Source organism: Porites lutea, chromosome 7 (assembly GCF_958299795.1).
Source record: "Porites lutea chromosome 7, jaPorLute2.1, whole genome shotgun sequence".
Classification (NCBI taxonomy): Eukaryota; Metazoa; Cnidaria; class Anthozoa; order Scleractinia; family Poritidae; genus Porites; species Porites lutea.
Window position 1 is genome coordinate 29,364,318 of NC_133207.1, and position 27,984 is coordinate 29,392,301.

Sequence of the window (27,984 nt, forward strand, 5' to 3'; positions counted from 1 at the left end):
TCACAAAGGGTAGAAAGGACCTGGATCCGCACAGGCGGTTAAGGGCGGTTCAGGGGCGAATGGGTTAAGTAAGAATAATTGTTGCATTAAGCATCAAGTCGTTAACTGGCATGGTATGCTATTGCGCCACGCGCACTTCCCTAAGGCCTTGCAACCATAAGACTCGCTATCATGCTGAATTTAATAAATCGAAAGTGGTTAATTGAAACAATGGGTTTCCTGTTCGCTTTTGATTATATTTTTTAGTTTCAATTAGAAAATTATTAACCATTGGAAACCATGCACAACCTACAGATTAGTTAGTTATCTGCTAATCTACCACCCAGTGCTAGCAGATAACTAACTGTACTTTGCGTTGATTTCCAGAATTAACTGTAGGGTCTTAAGCTTGGCCAAGGAGCAAATAGACAGTAAGTATAATGTCTAATAACTCAATTAAACAAAACACCAACCGGCTGGCAAAACCAGTTGGCTATTTACAAGCGTTATCGAGGATTTGAACTAGGCCACCGACAACGAGAATCCATCTAGAAATACTGTTGTTTCCAAGACAAAAAACAGTTTTCCAAATTCTTAAAAATAATGGTAACTTTATTTTTCGCTGAGTAATATTGCACAGTCTTTCATTCTGGAAATTTTCGCTGAAATGATTCGAACCATTTCTACGTTCAAAAACTCATAAGTTATTCATAGCGAAAAACAAAATAAATTTTATGTTTAACGAGTGTCTTTATATTCTATAAAGATGCGGTTAAACTGTACATCCAAGTTTTTATAAGACCAAAATAACCCCAAATCTACGTATTAGTGCAAGAATCAGTTGATATATATCAGAGATTTTGAAGCCGTTCAAAATACTCGCGGAACTGTGTATTACCAGGTGTAAAAACTGTCGGCTTCGCATCGAGTTTTTAAACCTGATAATACACTCCTGCTCGTTTTTTAAACAGTACGTAAAACCGTCAAGTTAACCCAGGCGATTTAATTCAACGATATGGTTCATTTTAAATAAACATTTAAAAATCAACAGTAGTCGACAAAAAATTTTCAATATAAATTATCTAGCGTTATCAGGCGTCTTTGCCAATTGCGATAATAGAAAATTCTAGCAACGACGAAGGCGACAGCAACGAGAACGTCAAAAAAAGAAACATTAGGTTTATTGAGCAAAACAATAAGTTTGCTTTTGTGTACATTTTTTTGCCTTCATTGCTCGACTACGACGTGACAATGCCTATTTTTTAACGTTTTATGGAGGATTTTAGTTGCTGAAAAACTCTATATTTTGCAAGAGCGGCGCAAATATCTGTCTTAAGTAAAATCCTACTAGTGGTCTATTATCAATGCAGCGTTCTAATTGGTTGAGCTACTACTAGGCTATATGTTATAGCCCACCAGTAGCGAAAAGCGCCGGCTTTGAAAACCAAAACAATGGCGACTGAATCGAGTTTTGCTAGCTAAAGTTGTTTTGTCTCGATATTCTGACCAACTAGTTGGATTTTACTAAAACAATTAGTCCTCTCGCCCTCATAGCCTCTGAGTCAATAGTCCATGACCCCCCTGTATAACTCATGCATTTCGGGCTGATAGTCCGCTTGTTTCTACAGTAATCTGGTGTTTAATGCATCCGCAGTTACAGCAAAACTCCATACCTAGACAAAACGAATAATGATACCGAGTCTGGATGAAACAGAAGTTTGAACACCTGTGTAATTTACCATTTACTTGGGAAAACTGGAGGGACTGGACATTCCGCTTGTTTGTGTCATTCCAACCTTCAGAGAAGATTTAAGACGAAGTAATTTTTGTACTCTTTTCAGTCTGTTCAGCCGATTTGGATATAATTTGTAGCGGATCGTTCTCAAACTACGTGAAATTTTATTTACCATTTTCACCGAGACCAAAATTATACACCTCGTTGCCCCACCCCCCCCCCCATCCCATTTTTCATCACCATTGTTTACAATTTTTTCACCTCTTAATACAGTCGTCGCAAGAGAAATCGAAGACAACGGTTGTGCCAAATTTTGGGGTGTAAACAAGGTACGTCTCGGTGAAAATTTTCAATAGTTTTATATCTATGCACAAGATTTCCACCTGGGTGGTTTGTGTAAATGGTAAGCATTTCTCAGCTTCCAAAGATTGTTTACTAAGTATGCAATACAACAGACGCGCTGATCAGACATAACAACTCAGGTTTGATTGATATTCTTATTAGTCTGGCTGCCAGAAGCGACACACACAATTGAAAAGAAATTCATAGATAATTAACATTTAATATTGCATATAAATTAATGGTTTTTGAGAACACCTATCGCTTTAGAAAAAGACTCAATGTTTTACAGTGTTTGACAGGTTCCTCAATTTCACGGAGTTCTCCAACAGTCTTTCCCCACTAATCGGCGATGTTCTCTTTTTACTTTTGCTCGTTGCCCCTCATTCCGTTGTTTTCTGTGATACCAAATGCGGCTTTTGCTCAAATGGAAGGTTAGTTTTCTTTTATTTATATAGAGGGACATAGACTGACATGACTTCTTGTGCTTTGTATGTAACATATGACTTTCCTTGGTAACTAAAAATTCCGGTGAGTGCCTTAGAGAGAATGTATAAGAGCTCCTAAAATTTTGCCCGATTGAGGTGAGGACTGTGGATGTAAACTATGTTTTCTTTTTTAATCAGTTTTGATAGCACACAAAATTATGATTTTAACTTTTAAGGTCGTAAATTATCTATCATAGAACTGCCGTGTTTAAATTTAGATTCCATTTATCCACAAGTGTTCATCGAGCACCTACAATTCCTCATTTATCTTTGTGACAACCTGCTTCGGTTTTACTTGCATGTAACTAACGTTTGCGTTTCATTAATCATTAAACCTAAAAATCATATTTTGCCGATTTTTTTTTTTTACCCCATATGGCATTTTATGGCTAGATTTGGTTGTGTTTACTGAAAAATGGATTCTCTCAGAAAACTTGGTACTTTTCGTGAACACATTACAATTTAACACTCGGACGTACACGCAAATTCATAGCGGAGCTCTCGCGCGCGAAGCGCGCAGCGGAGCACCATGGGTAAAGAAATGTGGTAAACTACCCATCCGAGAAAATTTGGTAATCACATGACCGTACACCGACCGCCCGCCCGACCGTCCGTCCGCACCACAGACATACCAATGTAAAATAATTCAATTAATAGGTAAGGCAACCCAAATGCAACTCAAGGTTTTATTTGGAAAGAAATCGCATGGCCGCCCGGACTTTTAGAAAGAAAAAACAACAACAAAGTGGTGTCTTTTTCAACGTTATTTTTGATGTTTACACTCACGTGGATAACAGAGAAACTGAGCTAGAGCTAGTTTCTGAGAACAAAAGAGAAGAATTTTGTAGGAAGAAAAACGTGAAAATTCAAAGCGACTGTGAGACAATGAGAAATGCTAGTAGCCAGCAAGGTGAAACTGAGCGCGGCAGTGAAAAATAAAAGCGAACATCAACACAGGAGACAAAATATTGGGTAAGAATTCCTCCATAAAAATAATGTGCAACTAGGAAGTTTGACGTTTAGTCCTACAAAACAGCGTTGTAGTTGTGCAAAACAACGGCAAAGAAAGACGAAAAGCGTGCTGCACGTGCAAATTTTTTTTGTTTTGCTAATTAGAAAAAAAAGTGTGCTGCACGTGCAATTTGCTTTTTGGCTAATTAGATCTATTGGTGCCATTTCCATTGGCCTCTCCGTTTAGCATTAGACGATTTAATTTTTTTTGTTTACAAGTTTTATTAACAAGAGCTTCGCTTTTAGCCCTGGCTAAATCTATATATTACCCCTATTGTGGTATAAGGGGGAGGGGGGTTGATAGAACCCCTCCTTAGAGGTTTTGAAAAGATTTTTTCCTTCAGTGGAAAGCCTTTGATCTTCTCTGTCAACAAGATGAGGTATATTTTATGGGTGGTGGCGCTGCTGGAGGCCTATCACGTCACCAACAATGATCGCCATCTTGGATTATACCAAGAACGAGAAATCCGGTTAAAACCGCGGGAAACTGATATTTTTTTGGTGCTCGGACATTTAAATAATACATAAATTAGCACTTTGTATCATTTTATCCACCACCTTTACTTTTATTGTTGAAAGATGTTGAAAAAACATGCATTTTAACTCCAAAATGGCTTGACCACCTGCTACTTATGACGTCATATCTCGTAACCATAGTAGCTGACCATCACTAAATTTGTCTCAAAATGAGCGCGAGGGATAAACAAACAGCTACTGAAAACGTCACGTGCTGATGTTTTATCGTCTTGGAAAAAACTCAGAAAAACCTCAGAGGGGGAGGAGTGGAAACCCCCCCTCCTCCCTTGTACGTTCGAAAACATGTTCTCTCTCATGTTCTACTCTTATAGTTTTTCGATGATAATTGGCCTGGCCTTTTTCTTGTATGTACAGACGCCTATTGTAACGTTGTATCTAAACTTGTAACCATGCCCTGTCTCATTAATAAAGTCTGTCTGGCGATTTCGAAAACAAATTTATATGTTTATCGTGAGAAGATTGTCTCTCTGGACTAGATTAAACAATTAGCACAGAACTGAAACTTGTAACAATTTTAAAGACCCCATGGTTAAAATGATCTTTTGTTTTTAATTGTACTTTATTTAATTCACGCTTAGCTCGCGAATTTACTCAGTTACCATATTAGGAATGTTATTCGCTTGGCATTGTCAGATGTTAGTTTTTTACAGGTGGTCGTGCTTGTGGTGTTAGAGCTGACCTTCGTTCTTTGATACTTATCGGTTGCGTCTGTGCGTAGGCTAATCTATTCCCTAACAATAGCAAACCTGTTGAAATGTTAGCGATAAGATATACAGACATGTCCAGTTTTGGCTATTAAAACCGCTACTGTACTTGAACTAGAAGTAGAGAAGAGTTGAGAAATTGGTAGAACTGAGAAAGTTGCTGAGTAAGTAGAAGTTGTAAGAAGATTAAGAAGAACCTGAAAGTAAAGATGTAAATCAGATTCCTGGTAACCTCATCTTGTAGCGAGCGAGTTGCTCCAACACACCCCCACACACTACCGCGAGAATCTCTGGGGAAAAAAAAATTTCGATTTGAACACAACCCAATTCTAATTTTGAATTTGTTTGTAGGCTTAACTTAATTGTCGCCATTTTTGTACACTTTTGTGTTCTTTTTCTAGTACAAAACGACGCTATTTAATTCTGCCTTCGCATTGCTGTATAGTGTTTTTCTTCCTTTTGCCCAGAATTTTGTCTTGTTGATAACGGAAATCGGTATACGTAGAATTTATATTCCAGAAACTCAATTAGCACCCACTCTTAGCTCAACTGATAGCCGGCATGATTCCATTCACTTTCAAAAATAAAATTTAGTGTTAATTAGTAACTTGAACAAATTGACAAAAGCTATCTAAGCTGAATGAATTTTGGAATTTCCAATCAATTAGTTGAAATAAAATAGCTGTTTTCAGGTCTCAAAAAACTCACCAACCTCGTTAAAATTTCTTTGAATCATTTTTGTAACGTTTGTTAACAAACTGAACTACCCAAACCACGCATTCTGCCCTTTTAGCTAGTGAGGCAATTAAAGTTGGGTTATTGTAGTTTGATTTGTAGTAGAAGGAGGGTTATATTTTTAGAAAAGACTTCATGTTCAGTCTTTTCATAAATGCCTTATTCTACCATCGATGACGACAGCGGTCCGAACAAAAGCGCCAATCAGCAGCCGTTTTCTGTGCGTCCAAAAATCTTATTACCATGATTGCTTGTCTTTTCAATAAGAATTAACATCGAATCCTCTATATTCCTTTTGAAAAGCGAAAAAATGATAGGTTCCCTTTAGCTTTAAAAAAGTTCTTGAACATGTTATATATTTCCAGTCTAGGGAGTGCTTAATGGTTTTTCGACCAACATTAAAATTTAAATTATGCTTTATTAGTCTAAACACAGTACGTTTCTTTTTGACGACTTGCCAAAAAAGAAGAATATATATACATACTGTGAAAGGTTTGAACCTAGGAGTGATTTCCAAAGTAGGTTGGGTGAACGTAGTCCTGAATAGGACTGTTGTTGTTGACAGTGACTGACGTTTCGACAACCTGCTGAGCGGGAGTCATCTTCAGAGTCAAAGTGAGTTGTATCACGTCAATTGATGGTATTATACTCTGGTTATTCATCTGATTGGTAAATTACGCCGCGATGTTATTGGTAATCTGTCAGTTAAGCCGTGATGTTATTGGCTATGAAGACTCGTAATCAGTAATTGGTGCGTCTCGATCCGTCTATTGTCACAGTTCAACAGTCGTCTATTGTGAGTCAAATTGTTAGTTCTCCAGTATACATACTGTTCGATAAAGTTTTAGAGACTATGTGGGTTTTTTCGATCATTAGTACTGTTAAGTTGTGTTTGAAGTGTAAATATTTAAGTACGTCTGATGCATCAGTAAGGGAGCCTTTTTTTATGACAACTTGCCAAATATGGAGAATCAACTGTCTTAAGTAAAATTTTTGGGACTTCGATGCAATTAAAAGGGCTGTGTCACAGCAATCCAGTTCATTTTGTTTAATTTTGCCGATTACTCGTCCTTAATCGCTATGGAACTTAAATTAAGCAAAGAAATTACATGTAAATGACAAAATCAGAGATCCGAGACAAACAAAAATGTCTCCTGAGCATTATTTTTGAAGTTGCAAGCAGCAGGGATCAACTTTGAAAAACTGTTAGGCAGAACAGTTTTCAAAATCCCTAATTTCAATCCGTTTCAACCTTCTTCAGTTTTGCCCATCCGTAGCATCTGTTGTTTCTGTTATGTTATTTTAACTTTTTTTTTTTTTTTTTTTAATTTTGTTTATTCAAGACATATTATTACTATAATTACAAAGAAATACTTAAAAAAAGAAGATAATTACAAAGTTCTAAACAACCGCAATAACAGACATACTTACAATTATCTACATTTCACAATTATATACATTACAGCCACAAAACAGCCGCGCAATTGCCGAATGAGGCTTATTTTACAAAGAATTAATTAATACTTAATTATGTAGATAAAAGAGAGATTAACACTTAATATTTACAGTACGCTCTGAAATAAAAAACAAAAACATAACCACACATACAAAAAAAAAATATACAAAAATACAAAAATACAAAAAAAAAAAGTATCTAATAAAAGATTACATTTTTAATTACATACTCACGAACTTAATTAAAGGGGAGAAATGTCTTTTGGCCATTTTTCATAAAAGGTTTCTAATTTATTATTCTTAGTGGAAATATATTTTTCAACTTGGTATTTAATTCTTACTTTAAATTTGAAACCTTCGATGTTTGGAAGTACCTGTTTCTTTCTGCAATCCCATAAATACAATTTACCAATTAATATCAGATAATTTAACAAGGGGCATTTTGACATCGTTATTCCAATTATAACCTCTCGTAAACACAACCCGTGAAATTCCTTTGTTATTGTTAAATAATACTGTTCAACATTTTTCCACAACATATTTGAGTGCTGACAGTAAAATAGAAAGTGACATAATGTTTCCTGTTCAGTCTTGCAAAAAGTACATTTGTCATGCTGGAGATATCCAATTTTAAAAAGTTTTGCATTAGTGTAAAGTATTGAATTTAAAACTTTATATTGAAAGGATTTGACGTAAGGCTCCTGTGTTGTCAGGTGGGGAAGGTTGTAAGCAATTTTTAAGTCTTCGTCAGATAAGCCAAAATCATGTTTTAAATTCTTTGCATTACTAGGTAATTGTGCTTTATTTGATATTATTAAAGAGTAGTAGTCTTTCGTTTTCTTTTCCGCTATGTCAAAAATCTCATTCCCCTTTGTAAAATAAGTATTTTCTGTAAAGGTAGTATACTCTATTGTTTTCAGAATAGAAGGAATTGCATGCCTGAGACCTGTCCATGTAAGAAAATTAGCTTTATCAATTATGTTATTGATTGCATTAAAGGATTCTATATTGTCGAGATTGAACAAGAGATCTTTAATAATACATATCCCCGAGTCATAATAAGATTTATAAAAGACTGGTTTTCCATCTATTCTTATATCTTTGTTATTCCAAATTATACAGAGCCGTTCTTTGTTAGCTAAAAAGAGATTTCGAAATTCTAACCAACATTCTAAGAGTTCTCTGTAGAAAACCGAGTTGATTGAAAGATCGTTCATTGCATAATTGCATTTAAAAAGTAAAAGACCACCAACACTACGTAGGAGATGAAACAAGTAAAATTTCCACGTACTTTCATTATCGCTGAAAACACGTTTTAGCCAAGCTAGTCGTACAGCTTTGACCAAGCTTTCAATATCTGTCATTTTTATGCCACCGTCTTCATAACTGTTTATTGAAGAGAGCCTCGTTACTTTATCCTTTCCATTCCATAAAAAGGAGAAAATTATACTATTCACTTGTTTGATGATTTTACCTGGAGGTGAAAGAACCGAAGATATAAAAACTAGTTTGGGAATAAGTAATGATTTGATTATAGTTACTTTACCATAAATGGACAGTCCTCTAGATGACCATATATTTGTCAGCTTCTTTATGCTGTCAACCTTCTCTTGAAAGTTTTTTTCGTAAAGTAATGATTGGTCATATGTAAAAAAGGTTCCTAAAGCTTTTATGGGTTCACTGGGCCATTTAATACCAAACGGTTTTTCATCTTTTCTTTTAAGCGAACCAATCCACATTCCTTCTGTTTTAGAGCTATTTATCTCCAACCCACTGAAGTTCTTAAATACTTCTAGTTCTTGAAATAACGTTTTTGCAGAGCTTTCATCAGACAGGATTGCTGTGGTATCGTCTGCGTATTGCAATAGCTTGGCTTCGTAATTTTCTATTTTAATTCCTTTGATATCAGCATTTTGACGAATGGAGATTGCCAAGCTTTCAACAGCTAAGATAAAGAGGTAAGGGGACAAAGGATCACCCTGCCTCACACCACGTTCTAAAGTAAAATAGTCTGATGCCATTCCATTATTTATTACACAGCTTTGAATATTTGTATAAAACATTTTGACCCAATTTATAAAATTGGGGCCAAAATTAAAAGCCTCAAGGCAACTGAAAAGATAATGCCATTCTAAAGAGTCGAAAGCCTTTTTAAAGTCAATGAAAATCAAGATACCTGGAATATTCTTACTGTCTGTAAATTCCATTATATCGAAAATTGATCGGATAGTCTCACCAATATAGCGATCTTCAACATAACTTGTTTGATTATGATGAATGATATTCGGTAGAACTTTCTTTAATCTTAACGCAATCACTTTTGAGATGATTTTTGCATCCACGTTAATAAGAGAGATTGGCCTCCAATTTTCAATGAGAGTTCGATCTTTATGTTGCTTTTCTATAAGAGTTATGATTGCTTTTCTTTGAGAGCTTGACATTTCACCGTGGTCGAAACACTCTCTCACACACTCCATAAATGGATCACTAATTAATTCCCAGCAACTTTTGTAAAATTCTATTGGTATTCCATCATTACCAGGAGATTTGTTATTCTCAAAACTGTTAAGGATGGCTGTAATTTCTTCAACAAATATTTCTCCGTCACAAGATTGTTTTTGTTCTTCTGATAATCTTGGTATATTCAAATTATTTAAAAATTCGTTTCCATTTTCTCTATCCTCACCTGTTACGTTTGATTTGTACAAGCTATGGTAAAAGCGTTTTTGTTCGTTTAGTATCCCAAAAGGATCAGATGTAATGAAACCACTTATTAGCAGTTTTCTTATATGTTTTTTGACGTGATTACGCTTTTCTAAATTTAGAAAATATTTTGTGCTTCTCTCGCCATGCTCGTGCCATCGTGCCCTTGCGCGAATAATTACACCCCTTGTTTTTTCCTCATAGTAACTTTCTAGAATTTCTTTTGCTTCATTTAGAGTATTTAGGTTAGAGTCGGAAGGGTCCTGTTCGAATTTTTTAGTCGCTTCCTCGTATACTTGTTGTAAGTTTTTTTCCATAGCAGATCGTTCTTTGGCTTTCTTTTTCGAGAACAAAATAGCATGCTTCCGAATATTATACTTAAGCCAATCCCAGATGCACCTTTTGTCTGATAAATTATCACTTCCTGTTGTTTTCCAAAGTGGAATATTTTGTTTTAATTCTTCCAGATAATTCGGATCTTCGAGAAGAGAGACGTTCATTTTCCAGAAGCCGGGCCCCTTAGAGTTTTGATTGGAGTCGGTTAGATTCAACTCAATTGCTGCATGATCAGTTTTTATAGCGGGAATGATATCGGTTGTATTTACAAAATCCTGTAAGTTGTTTGATATCAGCCAGTAATCTAAACGACAGAAAATTGGTGGAGATTTTTGGCTCCAAGTGTAACTTCTAGATTGCGGATTTTTAATTCTCCAGACGTCGACAAGGTCCAATTCATTTTGTAAACATTCAATATTATCAATAACCATTTTTCTAGGAACCATAACGCCACCTTTCTTATCCAGCTTAGGGTCAAGAGGACAGTTAAAATCCCCTCCAATGATTATATTTTCTTCACAATCTAAGTCTTCTGTCTGTAGCACTCTATGTAGGTTTTTATAAAATTTGCCGCTGACTTTATCTTTGTTTGGCGCATAAATATTAACTAAAATGTACACCTTATCCTGAATGCCTGCCTTCAAAATAATAAATCTTCCCTGGGGATCAACAATGGATTTTTGGATTACAAAATTAAAATTATTCCTAATCAATATCGCAACCCCACATGAATTTGGACTACCATGTGAGAAAAATGCTTTACCACCCCATTCATTTGCCCATTGTTTTTCTGAATCCTCTTTTGAATGCGTTTCTTGCAGGAATATTACGTCAGCTTTTCTTTTTCGGCACCAGGTGAACATAGTTCTTCTTTTATGAAAATTACTTATGCCCCTTACGTTCAAAGAAACTAATTTAAATAAATCTGCCGTTTCAGTTGTGTTTTATAAAAATGCATATATTGTTTGGGATTAGTACTTTCCAATGTTTAACGAAGCATTCAAAAAGAGTGAAACAAAAGACATTTTCTCCTCCCACTAAGAAAATAATAAAACAAAACAGAACACATAGTACATTTACATATAAACTGATATTAAACAAAATTCTTAACATCTAGTGGACGTAGATTCACTGTTCAGTTTGAAACAGATCATGGAATTAATACATTAATAATTTTTTGCCATTTTACAATAATAGGGAAGGTCTTTAGTTTCTTTTCCTCTGTATATTTGGCCATTGATTATCAATTTATCAAAATTAAAGAAGGCTTTTTGCTTATCCTGCTTGGCCTTTTTAAGCACTGGATAAAGTTTTCTATGAATTTCTTCAATTTCTTTCGGGAAATCATCTGAGAAACCGATGTTGGTTCCTTTTAAGTTCTTATAGAAGGAGCGAACATATTCTTTGTCCTGATAATGACTGAAACGAGCAATAATTGGTTTGGGATAGGACGGAGCTCTTAGACTAGAATTATTAGTGGAGATTCGGTGAACTCGCTCAAAGCGGATATCGTTGACTTTATCCGCCGGAATTTTCAAATTAGCGACGAAGACACTTCTTACCAGCTCTTCAGTATTTTCATCCTCTTCTTCCCCGACATTGAAAATTCTTACATTCTCCCGTCTTGTATAGGCTTCCAGCTTGATGTTTCTGCGTCGGCTCCAATGTCCTCGAACAAGAAGTCAATGTCTTCATTGTTTTCTTTTACTTGTGTAGAAGTTTCTTTCTGACTTTGTTGTAGACTTTCAATTTCTTCCTCGGCAGATTGCAAAGATTGTTTTAAATTCTTTACTTCATCTCTCAGCTTGCGTATTTCATCTTTTAGTAGTGCAATTTCACCACACGCTGTTAAAACTTGATCTAGTTTAGTGTTCATTTCCTCGAGGCGTGCTGACATTACTCCACCGACCCCCACATGTTCATCATCTTCATCCGTTTGCGAGCCATTTTCTCTCAGCCTTTTGCTCGGATTCTTGTCCGCTTTGTCCTTCCCCATTTCTGGTTATATCTATTTGTAGGTTTCCATGACAGGTACGTTATTAAAGCGTTTAGAACAGCATATTTGGTGGAGCTCACAAAAACACGTCCTACCTCCACGAGGTGCACTGCGCATTCCCATGTTATGTTATTTTAACTTTGCTTTAAAGTTTTAAGAGACTATTTTTATGTTTCTCTCAATTTAACGGGCATTTTGTAATTTCTTAATTTGGCTGAATTTCGTGACACAGCTACTTTAAAATGAGAGATTATATGGACAGGCGGGTTACCCGCCAACGCGGTTTACCTCACCTTACTGGGGTCCCCCACCTCCATGTAAACAGGCCCTAAGAAATGTGCCTCAAAGTGTGATGCACGTGCTGAGCTGTTATTTTTTCATTACACAAATTGTTTTCAGACGTTCGATCGTTGCCACCATCGTCGAGTGGCTGCTTCAAACTTAATAAATCTTAATCAGTTTTAAAGCTACATGACTTTAAACAGTCCGGGCCACAACCAGATCTGGGTATGTAATTTCCTGCAATGTGATTGGTCCATACCGCAACCAACACATTGATTTGACCGCGAAGGGACTAAGTTCGACAGAAATGTCGCAGCAAAGAGCGCTATGGCTGGGTTCTCCACGAACAAACTGGCGGCATCTTTTTGCCACAAAAACAAGGTGCTTTTGCTTTTCCATCCGACTGCAAGATAACATAAAATAAACATTGCGTTACAATGAAAAGCAGCACGTGAACGGCGCAATTAACTGACTGTTGCATTCTCCAAAGCACAGCACTACTTGAATTCGCTATGCACTACACCAAAAAGACCACCACCAACAGGCAAATTTTATGTACATTTCAAAAAATTTTTTTTTCAAGGATCAGAAAATTGAAACTCACCTTCTTTTTTAGATGTTTTGCGCCTTGTCCGGCATTTCTTTGAGCTGAAAAACTCTCGTGTTCGGTCGTTTTGGCTCCCAAGAACGCACAAACGTTAATTGGACGGCATTTTTTCTTCACACCTCTGATTTCTTGCTGTCTAAAGTCACAGCTCTCAAAGTGGTATGGGGAAAAGACACTTATAGGCGCAGCAAAGAGCCTGGAAGTGACCTTCCCCAGGTTTCTCGGCGAGGGCGCCATTTTGCAAAAATGGGTGACGTCATCATATACCCAGATCTGGTAGTGGCCCGGATTGTTAAAAGTCATAAATATCAAGTACCTAAGAACTGCCAGAAAAATACTTAATTTCATCAGAAAATAATTCCCTATTTTTCTTGCCCTGACCTCTAGGCTTTACTTTAGCTAACGTTTTTGAGTTTCAGCTCACTTAATGCGTTCCACTTTAAAAGCCATTCTTAAAGCCAGGAACTCCCTAAATTAAGAGATTTCTAATATGCACGACCCATGCATTCCAAAAACGTAAATTAAACCCTTCATTCTTTCTCTTCAGAATTTACCACCATGTATCATCACAGTCTTCGTCAAGATGTCTTTATAAAGGACGAGTACCATTATTTGAACGTTTCTAAAATTGGAACGTTTACAGTGTATGACAGCCTTGACTGCACCTTTGAATGCCTCGGCAATCCTTCCTGTTTGTCCTTCAACCTGGCAGCTTACAAAGGAGCAGATGGAAAGTTGCGGTGTGAGTTGTTATCCTCAGAAAAGTACAGCAGTCCTGAGGAATATAAAAGGAACGAGAGTTTTCATCACTTTTCCATCAAGGTGGGGTAAAATCTTTGCATAGAGTTTATTAAAGTAAGACACTTTTTGATATCCCAGTCTATGCGACTTTTAATAACCTGTCACGAACACTAATCGACGTAAAAGTGACTACTGCACGATAACAAGTCGGGGTTATTCAGTCGAATGTCACTTTCTCCTTTTTTTTCTTACTTCTGCCATCAACACTTTTACGCAAAACAAAATAACCTTAATTATATGGCATTTGACATCAACCTTTTTTTAACTTATTTCAGACTCCATGTATGTCATCACCTTGTCAGAACGGAGGCACCTGTGTAGCGAACTATAAGTATCACTCGTTCGACTGCCGTTGCAAAGAAGGGTTCTATGGAGAATTTTGCGAAGAAGGTAATTGATATTCAGACCAGGGCCCCCGTTCAAGTTAGGACAACCAAACTTAGCGGCTTTACCTAAAATTTATCTGGGAACATTTTAAAGGCGTTGTGACGTGTACGTCAACATTGATGTTACCATGGCAACCTAGTTTTGAAAGCCATGTTTTTCAGAATTTGCTTTTTCTCTAAAAAATAGGTTTAATTCATTTCTTTTTTTTACTGATTGAATTATTACGTTATCTACTTCTTTTTTCAGTTGCCAAGTCCTCATGCCAAGACGTTTATAATCAGCTCACAGAAAAGTGAGTGATCCTATGCATAGTAATTTAATTGATGAGGATAGATCACTTAAAGTCCGGGCGATCATTCGGAGTGCGTCAGTACTGTGTTTAAAAGCCAAAAATCAGCCGTCAGGCCTCAAAAACGGAATACAATTGTGTTGCAGAGAAAGTCGATATCACTTAATTAGTTGTACATGTTAGAATTCGTATCGTGGCTGATGGATTCTATTTCAGCCTTCGTTCTCCACTCTGGAAACTTAGGGTTATTAGAGACCTAAACTCGTAAAAACTGTTGAATTTTTAAAACAAATGATTGGTACTGTTCAGATAATAAAAACCATAATCTGTGAACACCACCATCCTGCACTGAAGGCCCTCCAGCAAAAAAAGTTGTTGATGACATGCGGTGGAACCCCGCCGTTTCGCTTAATACGAACACTCGTATAAAACGAATGGTTCGTTTGTACCGACAAAAGTTCAGATATTTCAGTGCTCATAAGTAAACCTGGTTAATATGGAAAACGAACACTTTTCTGTGTCCCAAATCACAACTGTCATATGATAATTATCTGTAACTTTCCCGGAAGGTCCTCAATAAAGTTTTATAGGGGAAGCTTATCCCTGGGCCTAACTCCTTGCGTTTTACGCCCGTCATTTTTGCAGAAAAGGTACTCCTTTCGTACACCATTGCATTCGTCTCTAATGGTTAAAGGTTCAAGTGGCTTGTTGCAGGCATTTTATCCCCAGGGGGTACTCAACAAATTTTTACGGGGATAATCCCTGCCCCGGGGTCCATGTCGTTACCTTTCCACATATCATGTTTGACAGAAAAGGTACTCCTTTCGTATACCATTCCATGCCTTTTGGCGGTTGAGGGGTGGAGTGGCTTGTTACAGGCATTTTAAAATGAGCTCAGACCATACAAGGGTCAATGGGAAGAAAGACTGCCTTATCAAAATCAAAATCGTCACGCTATTTTAATTGGAGTTTCTTTTTTTTAGTAACAAAATCGTATTAACCCAGAGAAATCTGTAATTATTTGAAAAAGGTTCATTGTATGCAATTAGTACGTGATTGTGACAAGGAAATAGGCAGTGGACAGTAAGGTAGCTAGTGGTCACCAGTGACCATAAAGCGGGGTTGACGGCATGAGATTTTCTGACTTGGGAACACAGAAAAGTACCCGTTTTCCGTCTTAACCGTTGTTCCTATTAAACGGGTTAGAGAAAATATGTGAGCATCAATAAACATGCAAAACTACTAAATATCTGTGTAACATGTTCTGAGTAGTTGTCAAAAACAACCAATCGAAGTCTTACAGCTTAGATGACGGGTAAAATAGGGGTACTTTGACGTCAGATGAGAAAACATCATGCGCTCCATTTTCGCGGCTTTTCGGTCGCCCCTTTCCCCTTCCTTCTGAACATCTGCTACGCTGTTTAGCCATCTTCGACGTCCAAATTTAATTCCTACAGAACACTTTATTCAAATACACTTTATTAAAGTTAGGTGAAGAGCAGCACAGCTTGGTATTATAATGCAAAAATAAATATCAACCTGTGCTTGAGGTGCCGAATTATATCTGAGTCCAAAGTACATCGTGTAGTACTAACATAATGGGGAACCTGAGAAATTTACATTTGACTGAGAATGTACTGAATTCCATTCATTTATTTTTGCAAGAAAAAGCGAACCTTTTTTTTTACAACCAGTTAAGGTACATTCCATTTTTTTCTCTCCGACGGTTAGAGCTGGAAAAATTAATGAGATTTCATTTTGTACAGGTTGAACGTGAGTCAGTTGGTCACTCTCCTCCTTGACTCCAAACTAGTTTCAGTTCTCTGTCACTTTGGAAATTTTGGATGCGGAGATGGAGGATGGACACCGGTCATGAAGATGGACGGCAACAAGGTAAGACATTTGTGTACGTTTTCCTTTAGTTTGGCGACAGGAGTGGAAAAAAAAGTGTTATTAATAATTAAATACAGGTTTGCCTCTGTCAGCGGTAATTTTCAACTATCCTTAGGCTAGCCTGCGAATACAGCCGTTTCTCCTTGCTCCTCGTCGCTAGGGACGTTCCGCCAGGAGGAACGTCTGCACCTCAGCGACAGAAATTCCATACTTATGACGTCAAATTGCAAAATTTTCTGGGAGAGCATAACCCCAGTCCTCGAAGTTTGAAGCGCCTTCGGCGCCGGCTAACTTTTCTTCTCGTGCGTACATGCTAAGTCCCTGGATCTGAAAGATTTGAGTATTAAGAACACCTTTAAGCTGCTGGAATATCTCGGTCAGTAGCAGAGGTCACCTGCCCTTTCTGTTAGACGATGTGAAGGTTTTCATCAAAACACGGAAGCCTGGTGTCTGTACTTGCAGATACGCGAGAGTTAAAGATAATTATATTCAATGCGGCATTTTTCAATCGCATCAACCACCGACTAATGATTACGGAGTGCAGTATTTGTTTACTTTTTATTCTATCGGTGACAATTAACGCCATTTCGCCTGCTGTAGTCTGCTACGTAGCCGTTATTAGTGTCGTCACGCAACGCTCCTCCCCACTAACACTAATAACGGCTGTGTAGCAGACTACGCCTGCTGTGGCTAATTTCATTTTATAAAGCTGGAGAAACAACGACGATGTAGATTTTCTTTTCATTGTAATTGATCTTCCATTGCAAATTCGTTTTTTTTGCTTCTCCGGGAAGGATGTAGTCTTTAGAAAAAAAAGAAACCTTTGAACTTTTCTTTTTAAAGGACAATTTTTCTATTTCTTCCTCCTTTCTACCACAGCAAACGTTTCACTACCATGACGCCTTTTGGAGCAACAAAGAAACCTTCAATCTTGACGGAGGGAAGACTGGGTTTGACTCACAGGAGACCAAACCAGTCCCTCCTACTGGAACACATCCTTCTCCAAGATCTGCCTTGGTATGAAGATCGGCCAGCAGATCAAGTTTATTGTTATCAACAAGCAAGCGAACTCCTTGTACTCTCTGATCGCTGATAGGAAGTACCGCAGGACCTCACTGGGTCTTGACACGTGGAAGTCACTGATTGGTTCTGAGGCCTCCTTGCAGCTCAACTGTAACAAGGAAGGTTTCAATGCTGTTTGTAAAGATTCTCGTTCTTCCAAAGCCAGGATCGGTATCGTTGGTGACAACTACAGCGATTGCAGAACCTGTGAGTCTAGAATTGGGTTTGGTACTGGAGGATATCGTGCTAATAACAACACATGCGGAAACGAGGCTAGTGTGTTGGGGCCAGATAATGGCGAGAAGCATATCAAGGCAATGGGATATATTTCGGTGCAGTAAAAAGAACCTGATCTTCGGGGCTAATTTACTTTTGGCGCCAAACGAAAGTGTAGCTTAACGAAACTCTTCTTCTCTCTTCGTTTTTTGTGGATAAACAATAGACTACGTCTAGATTGAATTAAAGTTAACCATTATACATAAGAAGTAAAAGACACACTGAGAAACTAAGATTAAAATAAAGTTATTAGCTACTGTAATCCAGTCTCGCTATTGCTCTACCCGCTAACAAAACTGTCTTATTTTGAGATTGGAGGTGAGTTTTCAGTTTTTACTTGTTTTCTTTTTCATTATTGTTGTTTTACTTAGATCAGCATTTAAGAGGACGAAGTTGGTGATGCGAGTATTAGCTTTCCTCCGTGGTCTGTTTGTCAAGCTCTTTTAAATGAGTGACCTTGGAGAGCTTACAAAATCCAAAGTAATAATTATAATAAAAAAGATAAAATAAAAAACGTCCTGTGCTGGTATTTAGAAACGCGGGTGAGTGTTAACGTGTAAATATCAGGTCGAGCCTATCACAGGCTTCTGTAAATATTTAATTTCAGGGGTCTGAAATGGACGCATTGGCATAAATTAGTCTCTAACTGGGTTGAAAAAGTTTTTAGACGGGGATCATCTTTCTTAAATTGTGATCCAGAGGAGATGCCGGGTGAGGAAAAAATTGGCCGGGACACTTTGCGGTTGCAAACGGTTGCTGCCCGCAGACAATCTTTGAAGACCGATGTTTGATGTGTAAAAGCCGATACACACGAGGGAATTTGCTCCCGGAGCATGCTCCAGGGGAGCAATTGCTGGGGAGGGGCACTTGCTGTTTTTGGTAAATTCTGAAGATGACTCTGAAGATGACTTCCACACAAATTGTCGAAACGTCAGTCATTGTCAACAACGGGACAACGATCACCCGGCGGACAATCATGCTCAAATGACTCTTGGGTTCAAACTGAGGCTTGATCGTCAGTCGCTGTTCGGGAAACGAGCCCGAGCCTACTACTGAAGACATAATTAAAACTGTAGCTTTATTTGGTCTTCGTTATTTCCCGGGATTCTCCTTTTTAATGTTTTCCTGTCAGTAATAATGTCTCAAAAAATATAAATATAATGGTTAAGTTAAAGCATTATGTCTCAAAAAGCATTACTTATCAGTTCAGTATTACTGTAAAAACCCGCATATAAGAACCTGTTGATTTAAGAACCTACAGGCTGAAATTTGGCATTCAAATAGTCAAAAATACAAGAACCTGTCCAGCCTGGCAATTAAAGAAACTGTTGGCTCTTATACAAAAAAATCACTGGGGCTCCAATTTTGATGGTCAAAGAATTCTGGATTTTAATAGTGGGAAACTTCTGACAAACAGTTTAATATTGTGTATAATTATGTTTTCCGTGACTATGTACATTTGTTTAGATTTTCACGAGAAAGACGTTTTACGTAAAGCTACGGTGCAATATAGACGATTTAAAATCTAAAATATCTATATATTTCTGCCAATGGTTACACTACGACAACCTCTGCAAATTAAAAATATCTATTAAGAACCTTATCGCCTGAATTGTGAAAAACTACCCAAAAATAAGATATAAGAACCTGTTCAGCCTGACCTCGAAAATTCTAAGTTCTTATAAGCGGGTTTTCACTGTATTCTCTTATATATCATTACCTTACGTATGCTTGTACACTACGGGGAAATAATTTTTTTATGCTCCACTGCTGTCTCAAATCGTAAAATTACAAAACGAAGCGGTTCGTATTATAAATGATGTTTTTTTTTAATGGAATCAATAACTCCATACTAATTAACGGTATCCCTAAGCCTTTTCAAATTTCTTGATATTGTAAAGCTGAACACATTGTATGCTTTTTTATAATTATTTCCACCATGAAAAGTTTCCTAATATACCTGTTTCAATAGTATCTGAGCTACATAATTACAATACCGCCGAAGTACATCATCTAATCAAATAGTCATACCCCCATTTCGAACTAATCTCAGGAGATTCTGCCCCAGCGTTATTGGAAGATTCTTTTGAAATAGCATTCCGCAATTAATCAGAGACATTTATAACCATCTAAAAAGTTAGAAAAACAGTTTTAGCTGTTACCTTGCTCAATACTAATGAAACATCATCTCTTTAACAATTCACTGAGCTATTTTACATTTTTCCTTTACTTTGTTATTAAGAACTACAAGGTTTTTGTTGTACGTAACTTTAAGGGGCACAATGTTAGTTTTTCTTGACGTGCCGTGCCCCTCTCCTCTCTTTCTTATCTACAATGTGATTTAATTGAAGTGCTGTAATTTTGTCTTGTGCGTTTTCTTTGTTTGTAAATTTTATTTGTCACTTGCTTTTTCACCGTACATGTAAATCTAATTTTGTATTATCTTTTGCTTAGGTTTAAAGAATCGAATAAAATGAAATGAAAAAAAATGAAATAATGACTTGGCAGACGCCCCCCTCCCTCCTCAAGAAATCCCCCTAGCAAATAATCGCCTACTTGATGTAAGGAAAATGTGCGGGTTTTTTTAACTATTGCTATGGTTGATGAACACTGTGTGGTCATCAGTGAAGTGCTTATACTCAATTTTTGTCACGCATTATTGTTTTTTTGTATTTTTGCCCGCGAATACAGCATTCTATCTTCCCTCCTCACCGCATTGACAGGCAAATTGTACCTCAGCAACTGTGAATAAAACCGTTGAATTAAGAGCATTGTTTGTTGTCAATGATTCCTTTTCTTGAAATAGGAACTAAAAGGGAGTTTCTCTGATTCACCTAGACAAGTAACCACCCCACCCCTCCCTTACTAGGCAAGCTTTTAGTTGTTACGCCAGCTGGTACCTAAAAAAACAAACAACTCACCGGCAGATGACTTAAACCATGATGGGTAGGACTGATATTGCAAAAAAGGACATTTCTTGATTCAACTTACTTGAAAGAAAGTGCTCATAACCTAAAAAAGAATTTTTTTCATTGAAACCACATATAACTAGGAGAATCTGTCGAAAAAAAAACTCGATTTGAACACAGCGCTATTTTCAGGTCTCAAAAAACTCACCAACATTTTTCTTTGAATCATTTTTAGAACCTTTGCTAACAAACTTAAGTTTGAAATTTGAACTAACCCGAACCATCCGTTCCATTGTTTTAGGTGGTCAGGCAATTAAAGTTGGGTTCTTGCCACGGACCGCCAGATTCCACAGCAGGTGATTCCTTTTACTAATGCGTTAATACTGAGTTTGCTAACAGTCAGATGGACATAACTACATTGTACACAATAACCACGTTTAAGAAAATCCCGATAAGAATTTGGTCTTGCGTTTCATTCAATTCTGAAGGGTTCAATCGCATCGAAGTCCCACCCGAAAAACCCATTAAGCACTCCCGAGCATTGAAATAATATTTTCAAGAACTTTTAAGTAAAGCTAAAGGGGACCTATTATTTTTCGCTTTTCAAAACGAATACAGACGATTCCATGAAAATTCTTTTTGAAAAGATAAGCAATGGTTGTAATTAGATTTTTGGACACACAGAAAGCGATTTTGTGATGGCTGCTGATTGGCGCTTTTATTAAGACCGGAAATAATGCATTTATGATGGACTAAACATGAAGTCTTTTCTGAAAATACAACCTTCCTTCTACCCCAAATCACCCTAACAAGTTTGTTAAGTTCTTATTAGTTTCATTCTTTTTATGTTGTATGTTCACAGTTAACTAAAGAGAAATACACCTGTAAGTTGACCCTCAAGGCAATTTAATTAATATTCCCTTGTAAGGAAGAAGTAAAGTTTGATATACAGCCATATTAAATTGCAGTGCAGAAAACTGTAAAGATATTTTCTAACGCCAAAAAGTCTTGGAGCTAAAAAAAAGATTATTTATTTTGGTAACGTCTCTTTTAAGGGGGCAATACCCATGCGATTTTTTTTTTGTCTTGTTTTTATAAGAATGTGTTATTTTTTTCCAGAGCCTTAATCGTAGTAACCAATACGTTTGCGTATAAAGTGCATTAGTTGAGGTTTCAAGACTTGTCATTAATTGGTCCTGCCAGAGTACTAAAGCGACAAAACAGACAAAGAAATTCATAAATAACAAACATTTCATATTGTATAAAAAAACTGATGGTGTTTAGAACGGCTATCATTTTACAAAACACTGTTTTTGGCACTGTTTTTAGGACTGTTGATTTTCCTTATTTGGCAAGTTGTCATAGAAAGGTTCCCTTTTTATTGATGCAGCAGACATACTTAAATTAATTTAAGACTTTAAACTAAACCGATAACAGTGCTAATGATCGAAAAACCCACGCAGTCTCTGAAGACTTATACGGAGAACAGTATATTATTCTTACTTGGCAAGTCGTCAAAAAGATACTGTTTATAAAGAGTAATAAAGCATAATTAAATTTTAACCACTTGTCTTGACTTGACTTGACTTGTCATTAATTGGTCCTGCCAGAGTACTAAAGCGACAAAACAGACAAAGAAATTCATAAATAACAAACATTTCATATTGTATAAAAAAACTGATGGTGTTTAGAACGGCTATCACTTTACAAAACACTGTTTTTGGCACTGTTTTTAGGACACTCAGTTGATTTTCCTTATTTGGCAAGTTGTCATACAAAGGTTCCCTTTCTATTGATGCAACATACTTAAATTAATTTAAGACTTTAAACTAAACCGATAACAGTGCTAATGATCGAAAAACCCACGCAGTCTCTGAAGACTTATACGGAGAACAGTATATTATTCTTACTTGGCAAGTCGTCAAAAAGATACTGTTTATAAAGAGTAATAAAGTATAATTAAATTTTAACCATATTGGTCGAAAAATCCATTAAGCACTCCCTAGCGTTGAAATAACATTTTCAAGAACTTTTTTTAAAGGTTAAGGGAACTTATCATTTTTTTCGCTTTTCAAAAGGAATATAGAGGATTCGATGTAAATTCTGTTTGAAAGAAAAGTAATAGTAAGTTGTAATTAGATTTTTGGACGCACAGAAAACGATTTTGCAATGGCTGCTGATTGGCGCTCTTATTCAGACCGGTGACGTCATTGATGGTAGAATAAGGCATTTATGAAAAGACTAAACATTGTCTTTTCTGTAAACATAACTTTCCCTCCACCCCAAATCATCCTAAAAATAATTTGCTGAGCCCGTCTCAGTTTTATGCTTTTTATGTTGTATGTCAACAGTTAACTAAAGAAAAATAAACTTGTAAGTTGACGCTTGAGACATGTTAATTAATGTAGACTTTTTGAACAAGAAGTAGTTTGATATAAAGCCATATTAAATTGCAGTGCAGCAAACTGTAAAGATATTTTCTAACCCCAAAGTGGCTTGGAGCTAAAACGAATCATCAATTTTGGTAACGTCTCCTTTAAGGGGGCAATACCCATTACTTGGGACGTTTTTTTGTCTTGTTTTTATAAGAATGTGTTATGTTTTCCAGAGCCTTGTTCTTTGTAACCAATACGTTGGCGTATGAAGTGCATCGGTTGAGGTTTCAAGACTTGTCATTAATTGGCCATGCCACATTGAAGCGACGTATTAGACAAAGAAAGTCATGAATAACAAACATTTAATATTGCATAAAAAACTGATGGTTTCTAGAACGGCTATCACTTTACAAAACACTGTCAGTTTGGCAGTGTTTGTCAAGTTCATCCACTGATTTTACCGTGAACAGTTTCACCAATCTGGGATGTTCTCTTTATCCTTCTTCCAGCTCTTTCCGTTGTTTTCTGCGATACCCAATGCAGTCTTTGCTCAACTGGAAGGTTGGTTTTTCTTCGCTTTATTGATAGTCGAGTGAAATTTCATGGAAATAACCTTTTTACTTTGTATAAGTTAGAGGGAAATCTATGAAGAGGACAGTTAAGGGAAGATGGAGGCAAACAAGCTTTCCTCATTATAACGATATCCATGTAAAAGAACACCCGCGGATAGTATTCTGTCACTAACTAACATGGCTCTTCTTCGGTTTCGCCTGGTTAATTACTTTAAAAATTGCTTAAAATTGCGGCCGGCATGTTAGAGAAATGTATGACAGTCCCTACAATTTTGCTGGGGAGGGAGCTTAAACAACTAGGACAAAAACAAAGACTAGTTTTGCGTTGTTTTAAACTCTATCGCGTTTATAAAGTTGAGTTTTTATCGCGGTACTTTATTTAGTTTCGGTCAATTTGTTAAACGCTGATGTACCCTGTAAATTTTCCTGGAGTTTAATTCGTAGGGATCAAAAGCCATAATGGTCCCAGTTATGGCACGACATTAAAAGTCAAATAAATAACAGTAGTGGACTGCCAGAAAATCTCTAATTAATTTCATGAAGATGATAATTCCCATTTTTCTTCTCCTGACCTCTTAGTAGGCTTTACTTTCAGCTAAGGTGTTTGAATTCCAGTTCACATAACGTGTTCAATTTTAAAAGTCGTTTTTAAAGTCAGGAACTCCCTAAATTAAGAGATATCTTAGTGCACGACCCATGCATTCTAAAAAGATAAATTTCAAAACCATTCTTTATTATTAATGATTCTTCAGAATTCACCACCATGTATCATCACAGCCTTCGTCAAGATGTCTTTATAAAGGAAGAGTACCATTATTTAAACGTTCCTAAAGTTGGAACATTCACAGTGTATGACAGCCTTGACTGCACCTTTGAATGCCTCGGCAATCCTTCCTGTTTGTCCTTCAACCTGGCAGCTTACAAAGGAGCGGATGGAAAGTTGCGGTGTGAGTTGTTATCCTCAGAAAAGTACAGCAATCCTGAGGAATATAAAAGGAACGAGAGTTTTCATCACTTTTCCATCAAGGTGGGGTAAAATCTTTGCATAGAGTTTATTAAAGTAAGATATTTTTTGATATCCCAGTCTATGCGATTTTTAATAATAACCTGTACTGTGTCACGAACACGAACACGAACACTTTCTTCTTTTTTCTTACCTCTGCAATCAACACTTTTACGCAAAACAAAATTACCTTAGTTATATGGAATTTGACATCAACCTTTTTCTAAAATTATTTCAGACTCCATGTATGTCATCACCTTGCCAGAACGGAGGCACCTGTGTAGCGAACTACAAGTATCACTCGTTTGACTGCCGTTGCAAAGAAGGGTTCTATGGAGAATTTTGCGAAGAAGGTAATTGATATTCAGACCGTGGCCCCCGTTTAAGTTAAGACAACCAAACTTAGCGGCTTTACCTAAAATTTATCTGGGAACATTTTAAAGGCCTTGTGACGTGTACATCAACATTGATGTTACCATGGCAACCGAGTTTTGACAGCCATGTTTTTCAAAATTTGCTTTTTCTCTAAAAAATAGGTTTATTTGTTTCTTTTTATTACTGATTGAATTATTACGTTATCTACTTCTTTTTTTGCAGTTGCCAAGTCCTCATGCCAAGACATTTATAATCAGCTCACCGAAAAGTGAGTAAACCTATGCATAGTAATTTAATTGATGAGGATAGATCAGTTAAGGTCCGGGGGATCATTCGGAGTGCGTCAGTACTGTGTTCATGAGCCACAAAAACATCCCTTTCGCTTAATACGAACATCCCTATAGAAAGAATGGTTCGTTTGTACCTACAAAAAGTTCAGATATTTCAGTGCTCATAAGTAAACCTGGTTAATATGGAAAACGAACACTTTTCTGTGTCCCAAATCATAAACTGTCATATAATAATTATCCGTAACTCTCCCGCGAGGTCCTCAATAAAGTTTTATACAAGGAAGCTCAGCTAACTATTTGCAGAAAAGGTACTCCTTTCGTATACCATTCCATTCATCTCTAATGGTTGAGGGTTCGAGTGGCTTGTTGCAGGCATTTTATCCCCAGGGGGGTACTCAACAAATTTTTACGGGGAAGCCTTGCCCCGAGGTCTATGTCCTTACCTTTTCACATACCATTTTTGACAGAAAAGGTACTCCTTTCGTATCCCATTCCATCCCTTTTGGCGGTTGAGGGGTGGAGTGGCTTGTTACAGGCATTTTATAATGACCCCAGACCATACAAGGGTCAATGGGAAGAAAGACTGCCTTATCAAATCAAACTTACGCGCTATTTTGCAGTTTCCTTTTTTTTAGTAACAAAATCGTATTAACCCACAGTGATCTGGAATTACTTGAACAGGGTTCATTGTATGCGATTAGTACGTGATTGTGACAAGGAAATAGGCAGTGCGCAGTAAGGTAGCTAGTGGTCACCAGTGACCATAAAGCGGGGTTGACGGCATGAGATTTTCTGACTTGGGAACACAGAAAAGTACTCGTTTTCCGTCTTAACCGTTGTCCCTATTAAACGAGTTGGATAAAATATGTGAGCATCAATAAACATGCAAAACTACTGAACATCTGTGTAACATGTTCCGAGGAGTTGTCAAAACAACCAATCCAAGTCTTACAGGTAGCTCGCTGGTAAATAGGGGTCCTTTGACGTCAGATGAGAAAAACATCATGCGCACCATTTTCGTGGTTTTTCAGTCGCCCCTTTCCCTTTTCTTCTGAACATCTGCTACGCTGTTTAGCCATCTTCGATGTCCGAATTTGATTCGTACAGAACACTTTATTCAAATAAACTTTATTAAAGTTACTTGAAGATCAGCACAGCTTGCGGGTAAGATAAAGCAAAAATATATAATTATCAACCTGTGCTGGAGGCGATGAGTCCAAAATACATTAATCGTGTAGTACTAACATAATGGGGAACCTGAGAAATTTAGATTTGGCTGAGACTGTACTGAATTCCATTCATTTATCTTTGTAAGAAAAGTCGAACCTTTTTTTACAGTACATTCCATTTTTTTCTCTCCGACAGTTGGAAGCTGGAAAAATTAAAATGAGATTTCATTTTGTACAGGTTGAACGTGAGTCAGTTGATCACTCTCCTCCTTGACTCCAAACTAGTTTCAGTTCTCTGTCACTTTGGAAATTTTGGATGCGGAGATGGAGGATGGACACCGGTCATGAAGATAGACGGCAACAAGGTAAGACATTTGTGTACGTTTTCCCTTAGTTTGGCGACGAGAGTGGAAAAAATGTGTAATTAATAATTAAATACAGGTTTACCTCTGTCAGCGGTAATCTTAAATTATCCTTAGGCTAGTTTGCGGATCAGCCGTTTTTCCTTGCTCCTCGTCGCTAGGTACGTTCCGCCAGGAGGAACGTCTGCACCTCAGCGACAGAAATTCCATACTAATGACGTAAAATTGCAACATTTTCTGGGGGAGCATAACCCCAGCCTCCAAGTTTGAAGCGCCTTCGGCGCTCTAACTATTCTTCTCGTGCGTCTACATGCTAAGTCCCTGGATCTGAAAGATTTAAGTATTAAGAACACCTTTAAGCTGCTGGAATATCTCGGTCAGTAGCAGAGGTCACCTACCCTTTCTGTCAGACGATGTGGAGGTTTTCATCAAAACACGGAAGCCTGGTCTCTGTACATGCAGATACGCGAGTAAAGATAATTATATTCAATTCGGCATTTTTCAATCGCATCAATCACCAACTAATGATTGCGGAGTATGTTTACTTTTTATTCTATCGGTGAAAATTAACGCCATTTCGCCTGCTGTGGCTAATTTCTCGAGTTTTATAAAGCTGGAGAAACAAGGACGTTGTAGATATTCTTTTCATTGTAATTGATCTTCCATTGCAAATTCGTTTTTTTTTTTCTTCTCCGGGAGGGATGTAGTCTTTAGAAGAAAAAAGAAACCGTTGAACTTTTCTTTTTAAAGGACGTTTTTCCTATTTCTTCCTCCTTTCTACCACAGCAAACTTTTCACTACAACTCCAATCTCTGGAGCAACAAAGAAACCTTCAACCTTGACAGAGGGAAGAGTGGGTTTGACGCACAGGAGACCAAACTTCCCTCCTACTGGAACACATCCTTCTCCAAGATCTGCCTTGGTATGAAGATCGGCCAGCAGATCAAGTTTATTGTTATCAACAAGCAAGCGAACTCCTTGTACTCTCTGATCGCTGATAGGAACTACCGCAGAACCTCACTGGGTCGTGACACGTGGAAGTCACTGATTGGTTCTGAGGCCTCCTTGCAGACCAGTGGTAACAAGGAAGGTTTCAATGCTGTTTGTAAAGATTCTCGTGCTTCCAAAGCCAGGATCGGTATCGTTGGTGACAACTACAGCGATTGCAGAACCTGTGAGTCTAGAATTGGGTTTGGTACTCACGGATATCGTGATAATAACAACGCATGCGGAAACGAGGCTAGTGTGTTGGGACCAGATAATGGCGCGAAGCATATCAAGGCAATGGGATATATTTTGGTGCAGTAAAAAGAA

General features: G+C 37.2%; 1 protein-coding gene and 1 pseudogene across 1 annotated transcript; both read left to right on the forward strand.

Annotated features, from left to right (window-relative positions):
* The first annotated feature begins 13,465 nt into the window (after positions 1 to 13,465).
* LOC140944747 (uncharacterized) lies at positions 13,466 to 17,680 on the forward strand (annotated as a pseudogene).
* A 6,554-nt stretch (positions 17,681 to 24,234) lies between these two features.
* On the forward strand, positions 24,235 to 27,978 carry LOC140944748 (uncharacterized). The gene is made up of 5 exons (XM_073393863.1): positions 24,235 to 24,498; positions 24,713 to 24,827; positions 25,072 to 25,117; positions 26,547 to 26,673; positions 27,457 to 27,978. Exons 1-5 carry the CDS (start codon positions 24,235 to 24,237, stop codon positions 27,976 to 27,978), a joined length of 1,074 nt encoding a protein of 357 aa, XP_073249964.1.
* The last annotated feature ends 6 nt before the right edge of the window (positions 27,979 to 27,984 follow it).

Excerpts from the sequence above, each read along its gene's own strand:
- LOC140944748 (XM_073393863.1), top strand. The coding sequence starts at position 24,235 with ATGTATCATCACAGCCTTCGTCAAGATGTCTTTATAAAGGAAGAGTAC. Across the intron at positions 25,118-26,546 it reads TATAATCAGCTCACCGAAAA|GTTGAACGTGAGTCAGTTGA; the intron begins GTGAGTAAACCT and ends CATTTTGTACAG. Across the intron at positions 26,674-27,456 it reads TGAAGATAGACGGCAACAAG|CAAACTTTTCACTACAACTC; the intron begins GTAAGACATTTG and ends TTTCTACCACAG.